Source organism: Martes martes (assembly GCF_963455335.1).
Source record: "Martes martes genome assembly, chromosome: 3".
Taxonomy (NCBI): domain Eukaryota; kingdom Metazoa; phylum Chordata; class Mammalia; order Carnivora; family Mustelidae; genus Martes; species Martes martes.
The window spans coordinates 97,129,310-97,141,651 of NC_137890.1; the positions used below are offsets into that span (position 1 = coordinate 97,129,310).

The 12,342-nt window shown below is 34.4% G+C and overlaps 1 protein-coding gene across 5 annotated transcripts in view; it reads right to left on the reverse strand.

The window, feature by feature from the left end:
• Positions 1–2,809: 2,809 nt before the first annotated feature.
• The window catches only part of DPP10 (dipeptidyl peptidase like 10), a gene marked incomplete at both ends in the record, with an annotated part of 1,360,615 nt that continues 1,351,082 nt past the window's right edge, over positions 2,810–12,342 (reverse strand). For all 5 annotated transcript variants that reach the window (XM_080799574.1, XM_080799572.1, XM_080799571.1 and 2 more), the window contains 5 exons: positions 2,810–2,944; positions 4,810–4,883; positions 8,948–9,020; positions 9,125–9,183; positions 9,433–9,532. In XM_080799574.1, coding sequence (XP_080655700.1) covers positions 2,810–2,944; positions 4,810–4,883; positions 8,948–9,020; positions 9,125–9,183; positions 9,433–9,532 — 441 coding nt within the window. The remainder of the gene's footprint in view (positions 2,945–4,809; positions 4,884–8,947; positions 9,021–9,124; positions 9,184–9,432; positions 9,533–12,342) is intronic.

Genomic DNA, 12,342 nt, shown 5'->3' on the forward strand with positions numbered 1-12,342 from the left:
AGTGCTTAAATAATTCCATGTATGGTAGAGACCAATGTTCAGGTCACCCCATTCTAGTAGATCTAGAAGTGGAATGTGCAAGACCCTCTACGGTAATTTCTCTACTGAACATCCAGTCAGAAAAGACACACTGTCAGGGTGAACTGAGACCCATGGTTTTGTTTGCTTTTGAGACCCAGGTTTTGAAGAGCACCTTCCTTTAGTTCCCAGGAAACTCAAACAGATCCCATGGTTTCCTTAGTCTCTAGCTGTTGAATTAGAGCCCTCAGTGGAGGCAATGAACTTTAAAAAAAAAAGAGAGAGAGAGAGACAATACTTTTCTCTTTTAAAATAGTTTCAAAAGGTTATGTGTTTATCTCTGTGGATGATTTGATACTGCTTACCTGTTTCATAGAATTTTTTATTTTATCTTGAGCTTTTTAACTAAAAAGGGCAAATCACACTTGAAATGCTTGCTGCTGGAGTTCTAGGAAACCCTCAGAATGCACAAATTCATGTGAAATAGTTGGATTATAACCAAAGGCAAATGTATAAGGAGAAAGTTCAGTTACATGATTCCTTTAATAGTTGGTGTCTGTGTTGGTGAGCATTCCTTTTTCTAAAGTGGCCCAATGAAATTATTAAAACTCAAAGAATCATGGAGATGAAAAATTTCCACCTTCCTATTAAAACAGTATGTCTTCATTTGAGGTCCATTTAGCCTTTAAGGTGAAAGTGTGTTCCAGACAAATGTCTTTCACATTAGAAACTGTATTAAATTAATTGAAAAGTAGATAAACATTGATAATAGTAATAAAACAAGAGAAATGAAGAACAGTAAGAGGTAAATACTTTTAAAATGTTGCTCAAATAGACATTCAATAAAACCACATCTTTCAGACAACATAATTATTTGCATCATAAAAAACTCTAGTGGTTGAAATTTAAAATATTGATTAAAAAGCTTCAGTTGGACTTCAGATCAGCCTAAAAAGAAATTTCCATCTTAATAAAATAGGCAAAACTTTCATTTTAAACATTAAACTTATTTTTTTAAAAATGTGTTTACTGTTCTTGAAAAAGACCTGAAATTGGTCTCTCAGAAAAGTGAGCCTTTCCCATTTTAAACTGAAACTAGTGGAGCAGTGAGGACACAATTCCAAAGCATCCAGAAGTTAAGTTGAATATCCAAAAAACAATTTATACACTTCCAAATATCCAGATCTGGAGGTTGATCCTTTAAGAAAATGGGAGAGTTACTGAGCAGTTCTGTGACATTTTTGAGTTTCCTCCTGGTGTCTTGATATCATGAGAATCCAGCCTGTCCTGAGGAATTTGAGAGAAACCACAAAAACACAGTGCAGTGCCTAGGTTTATCTAAACTTCTAAGCTTGATTACAGACTTTCAGACATCTTCTGGAAGATCCCTTAAGTCACCAAAGTGATTTTAGTCACCAAATTTAATATTCTCATAACTTAAATTTGACTTCATACAGTCAAGTTTATTTTACACTCTCATTTACTTACTACTGCAAGTCAATACAGCACAGGAATTAATGCATTTGTGCCTTCAACTCAAATAGCAAACACTGCTGTTTGTGAACTTTTTTGGCCAATGAATAAAAAATATTTCATTTCTAATTCTCACCAGAAGGATTTAAATTAAACAGTAACAGATGAAGTGGGCAGGCACAGAATACTAAATAGGAACTGGCAAACGAAATAATCCAGGTCTTTGCTTTTACAATGAAAATGAGAATTGATTCTGCATTGAGAGAGAGAAGTAAAAGGACCAAGTGTTTTAAAAAAAGCCTTCTCCACCAAAAGAGCAAAATAGCACTCAGTGGCATTGCATTGTTAACAAAATTTCTTTATCAGAAACTATAATTTAATATTTAAGTATCTAATTTACATGTGACAAGGTATCATATTCAAAAAATTAAATCGCAACTAGAAAACTATTAACCACTAAAAACGATACCAAACACAACCCAAACATTTATAGGAAAGCAATAGCTAGAATCTGAATTGGAAAAAATGTTTCATCATTTTTGGCTCATTAAACAAAGTATCCATTATAGCCTGTAAAAGAGCATCTCTTCTAATTCATCAGAAGTTTATCCTTTGTAGCATGAGTAACTGTAAAGATAGATTTATTGACAGTATATGCACACACGTGTCTATATATTGTGAGACACACACTCGTGTGTTGATTTAAAGATACTGTATCTACTGATAACTGGCTGAACTTTGGAAGGTGCTGAAATCCATATTTCTACATGACCTTTGACCCGTTTAATAATGTCTTTTTATAAACAAATTACATAAAATACTGTTTTTTATTAACTGAATATTTTCTTAAGCATAATAATAGACAGTGAAGGAATTGCACTTATTGTAAAGATACAGTAAGGTGTTAGGCTGCAGCTCAGCCATCAGAGATCAGGGATGTGATACTGATAAGTATGCATCATATGCAAAGATGATCCAGGTGGCCACTGAAATTAAAATGAGGGCAACTAGTTACAGAACAAATTGGGGGATAACAGAAGAAAACATGCACTACTCCTACTTTAATGCAAAACTAATTTCTCCCAGAAAACCAACCCTTTGACCTTTCTTACACAAAGAAACAGGTTCTGCACCCTTGGCAACACAGTAGACTTGGACATCTGTATTCAAATTCTAGTTCATTGTCTCTGAGTGTGCTGTTCCAGTGTCATCTCCTTAAGCTGCCCTTGAAATTCTGGAGCATGTACAATATTACAGTCTCTTGGTTAGGTTTCATTGAGCCTCAAGATCCCCTTCAGTTCTATATAAATAGGGTCCATTATTCATCTTCTTCTGGTTCCTGCGGTAACACAGGGATTTCTTCCTTTAAACAATCACTGAAGAATCTGAGGATTGTGCTGTAGAGATGATACTTGCTCTTCTCAGATACATTATGGCCTTCATCTGGATAGACCTAAGATATTGTGGGGGAAAAAGATCAAAAGTTACCAAAACAGATACTGTCCTTCAGCATTCCTTTGGCCCCAGTGGCAAGGGAACTTTGAAAAGTAGTATCTGACCAAAATCTGACCTAATATAACTCTGGGTTCTTTGTGCTAAACTTTTCTCTTGTTTCTCAATCATAATCTTAGTAATTGAGACAAGCTACATTTTTTATTTAATTTAAATTAAATTATTTAATTTAAATTAAAACTCATTGGTCAGAAAAAAGTAGAGCTTCCTATGTTCCTGTTGGCCAGGACAGCATTAATATTCCCCTTAATTTGACTGAACTTGAGAAGCATTTCTTCCTGACTCTAGGGCCTTGACCTTCCTTTTCTTAGATCTGTTTTAGAAAATTTGGGATTGTAAATTCTCTGCCCCTTTGTGTGTAAATCTTCTTCCAGTCTTGCCAGTTCTATAGTTCAGGAAAGCTCTTTCTCATGGATCTAAAAACCATCTCTCTGAAATGTAAAAATTGTAGGAGAGAGCAGCCCTGTCTCTGTGGGAGGGTAGAACTCTTGCTCCAAGTTGTAAAACTACCCCCTATCATAAACAGAAAGTTTACTTTTCCTTTTGGTAAGGTGAACTACCCAACACAGATGACCTGTGATTTCTACCTCCCCAGTTACTATAAACTCCCCAGCCCAATGTTTCAACAGAGTTTAGTTGCTCTCTCCTATTGCAATTGTCTTAAATAAAGCCTGCCTTGTCTGTTTAACCTTGTTCGGTATAAGTTTTAATTTGACAGTGTCCCCTCTAATAAAAATGACATGAGTAATTTTTCTAAAATTACAAATACAAATATTTGTCAATTCCTGAGTATAAAGTTTTTATTTCTTTAATTTTTTTCATTTGTATTTTTTGCCATTAAGTTGATAACAACTTTTACTTACTTTTTATTTTTTTAATTCTTTTTCAAACTCTCTTAATTCCAGTTAACACACCATGAGTGTTCTATTAGTTTCAGATGTACAACACTGTCAATGAACAGTTCCATACAAAAAATATGGAACTTTTCACAAATTTGTGTGTCATCATTGCACAGGGACCATGCTACCTACCCTTCTCTGTTTCCTTCCAGTTTTAGAGTCTGTGCTGCCAAAGCGAGCACCTGGGGATAAAGTTTTTAAACGGTGCCTCCATGATCTAAATAAAGCCCCTACTCCTTTACATTGTTTGTGGCATTATCTATCATCTGTTTATCTCAACATCATCTTCGTTCATCATCCTAACCCTGATACCTGTGCTTATGGATATGTTGAATGACTTTTGGTTCTTTCAAATGCTGAGAAATGAAAATTGCTTTTTTCTTTTTTTTCCTGCCTTCTGTGACTCTTCCCTCAGACTGAAAGTCCTCAAAGGTGTAAAGTCTGTCTTAACCTACCTAGCATAGTGACCACTAAAAAGTCAGTCCTTGGTACTATTTACTACATGTGGTTGAATGCAAAGTTGTAAATGTTTTCTTCTTTTTTTCTCAATGTCTCCTCAAGCCACTTTTCCCCCTACCTTTTATGATAAAGGTGACTGAAGGTGAGGGGGAAACGAAGAGACTAGAAGGGAAATAGAACATGTCTCTTTTAAAACAATTCACTATTAGTGATAGAAATAAAAGTCTGAGAAGAAAAAGAAATTCTTGAAAGTTTTTGCAGTTCGCATAAAGCATGAGCTGATCTATCTTCTCAGCATAATTAAGATTAAAAAATCTCACAATCTTTGGTACCTAAAAATCACAGTTAAAATAGTAGCATGGGGAATGGAGTAGTACAGAAACTGTGTTCTATATCTCACAACTGTAAAACCAAGGTAGGAAAATAGTCTTGTGAAAAAGTGACTTACCTGCATAGTGTAATTCACTCCAGCTTTTATTAGGTGTTTGATTAATTCTGCTGAATGCTGGAAATGGACTTTTGCTGTAAGAAATTAAATTCTATTATTTGATGCAAGTGCATTTATTAGAATTAGAACTTTTTATATCATTTTTTTCAAAGAGATTAATTAACATACTTTACATACATTACACATTTAAAAGACTGATACCTGGCATGGGGTGCCTGGGTGGCTCAGGTGTCTGCCTTCAGCCCAGGTCCTGATCCCAGAGTCCTGGGATCAAGCCCTGCATCAGGCTCCCTGCTCAATCAGGAGTTTGCTTCTTCCTCTCCCTCTGCCCCTTCTCCCACTCATGCTCTTTCTCTTTCCCTCTATCTCAAATAAATAAAAAACCTTTAAAAAATAATAAAGGACTTGAAAATCAGTAAGATACAATGCTGATAAAACGTTATAAGGTCTATAAAAAATACTGTACATTATAAAAAATAAACAAGTAGAAGCTACTGCTAAGTCTCTATTATTGTACAGCATAGTATTTAAGTTTACTTTATCATTTATTATTTCTAAATTGTTCACATATGTTATACAGTTACAATAATTTTAATGCAGTGAGTACCTATCTGCATAGTAATATAGCAAACCATCTTTCTGTTCCTTTCTGAGGATTACTGGGGCCCAGTCTCCATTAGATACTGATATTCTGTTTTATTTTAAGTGAGAAAAAAACTGCAACATGTTGAGAAATTAGAGTCATCATCTCATTATTGAAGGGCTCAGTGTTTAAAGTGGATCATACTGATTTCTCCTATTTCCTTCTAGCTTCCCTCTTTGCCTGAACCTGAGGTCCAAACTCGGAAGTATTCAGCACAGTAGAGACCAGGATTTTAAAGGTTGTAGAACTAAGGGTTGTGTAGAACTGAGTAGCTGTGAAGTCTTGGGTGCATCACTCAAATCTCTTTGTATAGCACTTAGCTCATATGCTGCCTAGCCTTTTATTCCTATACTTTGTGCATCTTCAAATTTCTGTAAGTGACTTTTTTTAAGATTTTATTTGTTTATTTGAGCGAGAGAGAGAGAACACGAGCAAGGGGAGGAAGCAGACTCCCTGCTGAGCAGGGAACCCATAACTGGGCTTGATCCCAGGACCCTGGGATCATGCCTGACCAAAGTCAGACACTTAACTGACTGAGCCTCCCAGGACCCTGTCAGTAATTTTAAGGTAACCTTTTTAAAGTGTCATTGTCAAACTAGGTCAGCCTTATTAATTTAAGCTGCTTCATTGCTCTAATGCTATGATACTGGTTAATTCTACCATATAGCAAATAATAAATGATTCCAAAGATCATTTAAATCTTTTTAAAATCTACCCAAGATCCTTTCAGTGTCTTCCTGTTGTATATCATGGGACTATTACCATGTTACTTTTAAATAAATTTGCAAATTGCTTAATAAATGTAAGTTATGAGAAATGCTGATAAGTTGGGGCAATGACTAAGGTAAAATGACCCCTTATATGGCTCATTTGTTACTGAAAAAAAAAGTTTGAAAAGGACTTGATCATTTGTCTGCGTGGATGTAGCTGAAAATGTGCAAAATAAATGTGCAAAAGTATAGTTGGAATTTTTTTCTGTATAGTTTCTGGTGTGAAGCCTGTTGATATTTGTCTTTGTCTACCTCCTATAACAGGAATATTAAAGGTCTAATTGTCTTAGTGAACTACTTTGCTGGTAGTTTTCAACAATGATATGAATAAAGGTAGTATTATGTCATTGAGCACCTATAACCCACCAGGCCCATGTGAGGTGTGTGTATATGTGTACACGTGTTTGTGTGTGTTTATGCTTATCCTTTGAGGTGACTAGTCCTGAACCTCTGCTTGCATTGTATCAGGGAGGTGAAGAACCAGATCCATGCCTAAGTGAGGTAGGAAGAGCATGATTTACCTTAATAGCTACAACATATTGACAGAGAAATTTGAATAGCACCAATATATTCTAGGGTAATGGCCAGACGTGAAATAATTTAACCTCAAATATAATTTATTCTCACAGTTGAAACTTCAAAGCACAATGAAAAAGAGCCTTCATGCCAGATTCCAGTCCCCTTTCTATAAATTAGTGGTTATGTGATTTTTTTGGCACATTACATAAATTCCATAATATTTATTTTCCCAATCATTGAAACAAGATAATAGCACTTGCTGCACAATATTTTTGTGAAAAACAGGTAGTATAACATGGAAAACTTTTGGAACATTTTCTGAAATAGACTCAGTACTTAATTTCTACTTTTTGTTATAACTATTAGTATGCATGTAATAAGATCTTAATACCTTGGAACAAAATTTTAATGTCCATCAAAATGTTTATCCTTTTACATATGTTTCATCCAACACAGGTATGGCATCATCTAAGTTCTATTTTTTTTTAATTTTATAATAGTTGTAGATTTTTTAAAAAGTTGCAAAGACAGTACAGAGAGTTCATTTAGATCCCTTACCTGGTTCCCACTGTTGTTCACATCTCACATTATTATGGTTCATTTGTTAAAACAAAGAAACATTTAGATATCATGATGCCTTAACCTCTTATGATCCACGAGAAATTTTCAGACTTGTTTTTGAGAACCTTGACAATTCTGAGGAGTATGGATTAACATTTTTCTCATTTCGTTTGGGTTTGCCTGATATTTTTCTCATGGGTAGAGTGAGGTTATGGGTTTGGGGGACAAGAAGAGAGAGTACCATTCTCATCAAGTGACATCAAGGCTGCATACCATCAACATGACTTGTCACTGTTGATGCTAACCTTGATCACCTGGCTGAGATGCTATTTATCAAGTTTCTCCATCATATTCTTGCTTCCCTTTTCCACACAATACTCTTTAGAAGCAAATCACCGAGTGCAACCCATTTTGATAGGGAAAAAAGAAAGTTAAGCTTTGCCTCCTTGAGGGTGTGTACCTACACAAATTTGGAATTCTACCTAAGGGAGATTTTTGTCTCTTCTCTCCCATTTACCTATTTATTGAAATACACCACACATATTATATATATAATATATATGTACACACACACACACACAGTATGTGTGTGTATATATATCACCTATATATGCATGTATCAAGATATATCTATATCTGCATCTATCTATGTATGTGTGTATATATATGTATATATGTACATAAGTATTGATCTAAACTCTAATCATGACCTGGCATGCTGTAAGGTTAATTTAAGAGCTGGTATCATCTTTGCTATAAGACCTTTTTAGTGATATTCTCTGTAAAATGGGGTAAAACTACTGATGCAGGACAGCATGGACCAACAAAAACAAGTTCAGATATTAGGAAATAGTGATTCAAGGCTTTGACTCTCTGCTTACTACCCAGATAGCCTTGGTTAAATTGATTTTTCTCATCTGTGAATGGGGCTATAAATACTCTGCCCTGTGTTGTAAAGTATCACATAAATATATAAATACATATTTATATGTATATGTGTGTGTATTATATATTCTTTGACCCCTAAATACTTCAACATGAATATAAAATTATATTTATTACTAGTAATATCACATCCCTCTCCAATGTTTAAAGTGATGAAAAAAGAAGTGATATAAACATGCATTTTAAAAAGTTTTTGTATTAACTGTGAGTGATCCTATCAGAATTTTATCTCTGTGCTGGAATCTTTTTGCTATCCTGTTGTTTTCTTAGTTACTTTCAATTTGAAGTATGCTGAATAACACCACAGTGATAGTCAACTAGCCATATGTGGGTATTAAATTTTTAATTAATTAGAAATAAACAATTTAAAATTCTGTTCCTAATCATATTAAACACATTTCAAGTACTCAAGAGCCATATGTGGCTGGTGGCTACAGTGTTCTACAGCACATATACAGAACATTTCCATCATCCCAGAAAGTTTTACTGGATGTTGTTGCTATCAAGCCTCATAGCTTCTTTCCTCTTGGTCCTGACATCCTTCTTCTTAACTTCCTATCATACATTGGATTCTTTGTGCCACTATCCTCTTCTGTCTTTTTCAGAAAGTTTACAGGGCTGCTTGTAAACAAGTTCTTAAATGTACCCCTTTGTTCAGGGTCAGACCCCAATAAACAGCAGCAGCCAATATAATACTTACTGTCAGCAGTCCCATGAATTATTAATATATTTTCTTCTTTTAAGCCATGAATATTATGTAGCACACTGGATGCCTATAAAGGAAAGTATAAATATCTATGTGTATATAGATCTATTTGCAATTTGACTGAATTTTTAGAACAATACTCTTCTTTCTTCATTATTTTAAGTTTGTTACCTGGTAAGTGCTTTCTTCCCGAGATGGCATACCAAGGTATCTTTCAGAAAATGCTGATGCTGTGACCCAAGAAAACAAAAATTTAAGAATAAACTGAAAACCATTTGACTAGCATATGTCATTATTTAATTTCTACATTTCACATTTAATTGTTATGCTCCAGTGAAACTGCAATCAGGAAGGTATTTAACAGCTGAAAACATCTCTGATAGCACATGATAAATGAACTCAATTGAGCTCTTCTGCATTGGGATTTCCTTTTTACAAATCAGTATGTTATATTAAGTCAATCTGTAGGAACTACTCACCATACAACTTCAAGTCTATGATGGGTGCAATCACTGATCCACATTTAAAAAGCTTTTCATCTGATTTTAATATCATTGATGCTATATAGCCACCATACCCCTGGCAAAACAAACAAACAAACAAAAAATATGTATATAGAGAGAGAGATAGGGAGAAAGAAAGAGTGTTTGTATCAATTATCCTTGGAGATATTTTTAGCTTTTGATCACTGTTTGGTAATATGCATAACAGAATGTCTTATAATGTCCCAGATCTGAGAATAGAATACACTAAGATCACTTTGTACAGATGAAAATTTTGAAAAGTATTTAAATTTTTATATAACAAGCTATTTTAATAACTTTAGGTAAAATATAAAATTAATTATATATCAACATAGTCCAATATTTGCTCTTCAATTTCATGTGGTATATCTGGAAATAACTCCAAATAATTAAGAACTAGGGAAATAAAGCACTTACTAAATCTTGTATCATTTTCAGAAAATCACATATATATATATTTAGTGAAATATTCAATAATGATAGTTATGTAGAATTAGGAAAAGATAATTAAATATTTAAAATCTATTATCACAAATATACATTCTGCTTTCAGTTCCACACACCTAAATATTTGAAGGACATGAGGTCGATAAATAATGTTGCTAAAGTCATATGAGTTGGATTATTGTTTAAATTTAATTTTAAATGTCTAAATTTACCTTGCAATGCTTCTAAACTAATTTAATTATAAATTCTTAAAAAAATAAATTAAGATGTCCAATTTTCTTTTGTAGCCCATGATTTGACCAGGAGAATTCCAGAGGAGATTTTAACAGTTTAATAGATTTCGGCTAAAGGAATTACCTACTGAATTATATATTCATTTTAGAAATTAACTTTAAGCCATGCTTTGGGCAATGTTCTTCACCTTGCTGGACATCAGAGTACCTTGGGAGGTATTAAAAACAAAATGACCTAGGCCTTAGCCTCAGCAATTCTGACACAGTTGGTTCATGATGAGGTCTACTTTGAAAGATTACCAGATGATATTAGTGTGGTCCTATGTGATAAGAATCTGTTATTCTCACAGATTCTTGAGATGAGAAACAACAGAATTTCACTTATGCTTATTTGGAACATTATTTAAAAAGTAGGATGATTGACATCAAAGTCCCAATTGCAAAGATTACTTAAGTGTGTGAAAGAACCTATGTGAAGACTAGCAGAATATGCCACTTTGACCTATTGATTATTTTAAGCTGTAAACACTTGGGAAAGAGCAAATGCAGGAAAAGGCTTTCTCTGAACTCATTTATCTAAAGACAGATCCTCCAAAAGGAACTCAGTTGTCATAGGTCCCCTCCCCAGGAATTTTTATGAAACTAGATTGATTCTTGTAACTAGAAGTCCACAACACACCTAGAAAGACTGTCATAAATTACCACCCTTCCCATCTGTTCTTCTAAAGGCCCTTTCATCTTTCCTGACCATCATTCACTCTCCTAAAATGCCTACATCCCATTCTCCTTTTCCTATTAAGGTGATATTTAAGCCTGAATTCTAAGCCCACCTCAGAGAGTTACTCACTTTTCCCTGGGTATGTTTCATGTGTGTATGTCAGTTAACTTTGTTTTGTTTTGTTTTGTTTTTCTCTTGTGAATCTGTCTTTTATTACAGGGGTCTCAGACAAGAGCTCAGAAAGAGTAGGGGGGAAATTTTTTTTCTTTCTTTGCATATGTTAAGTCAGTGATGAAATACTTAGCTAGTACCCAGAAGCTTGAGCAAATCTTCTTCATCAGTTGGTAAATGAGGGGAATAAAACTATCCTTTACCAAGATAAACCACCACAGAGTGGCCTTACTTATTCTTTTTGAAAGATACAAAAATATCCTTAGGTCAGCAAAATTCAGAAGCATTAGCCTTCAAAGTGTTAACACATCTGAAGAAAGAAGTGGAGGAAAGAAAAATAGTTTCCCTCTCTCCTGAGTTCTTGAATAAAATGCCTTGTAATAAAAGTTTATCAAGAGAAAACAGGTTTGTTAACATGAATACCTCACATACACATGAGAGATATCCAGTGAAACCGAGTAACTCCTTAAGGTGGCCCAAAGCAGCACCTTAAATACCATCTTCAGCCAAAGACAAAAGAAAGATGTTGGAGAGAGCTCAGTTATGAGAGGTTACTAGGAAAATAAGTATAATCAAGATTAAGCTTTGTTAGGCAGATTAAGTCCAATTTAGAGTTAGTGCCTGCTCCATTAATAAAAGTTTCTTATGATTTAACTCAACCTTCTCATCCTGGTACAAGGAGGGAGACACAAATGGAGATTTATAAATGTAAACGTCTCTTACAAAAGAGTAGTTTCTATTCTGTTCCCAAAGCTTCTCTTGTGTCTGTTGTTTCTTAAAATAACCAGTTCAAAATAATCCTTATGTCAAGAGGCATATTCTGGGATGGCATATTCTGCTCCCCTTCAGAAGTATGCAGGGGTGGGATGAGTTCTGCAAAGTAAGTAAATAGCTATTGTAGAACAAAAGTGTAGAGAGCCCCTAAAAATTCTGTCCTTAAAGGGAGTTTTCCAGTGTATTGTTTCTAGTTCTTTGACATGGAGATAAGGCCAAGGTGTTGCAGCCAAGAGGTTTCAGGTATTTCCCCTGCACAGTGAAAAATGCGCATCTCAGTTGGTAACTTTTCTGGTTCTAATTCCACAATGGAATTAGAGCAGACTTTCAATTTATTATGATTTGGTTGTGTATATGACCTGACTACTTTGAGAGAATAGCTGAATATTCCGATCCACAGAACAACTATACATCACAGTTTAATGATATAAATCAATAAATTGGTATTACATTTTTTATTCCATTTCACATAAATCACAGTCTGATTATCCCCAGGAACTAAGTAGAATGGTGTCTTCCAAA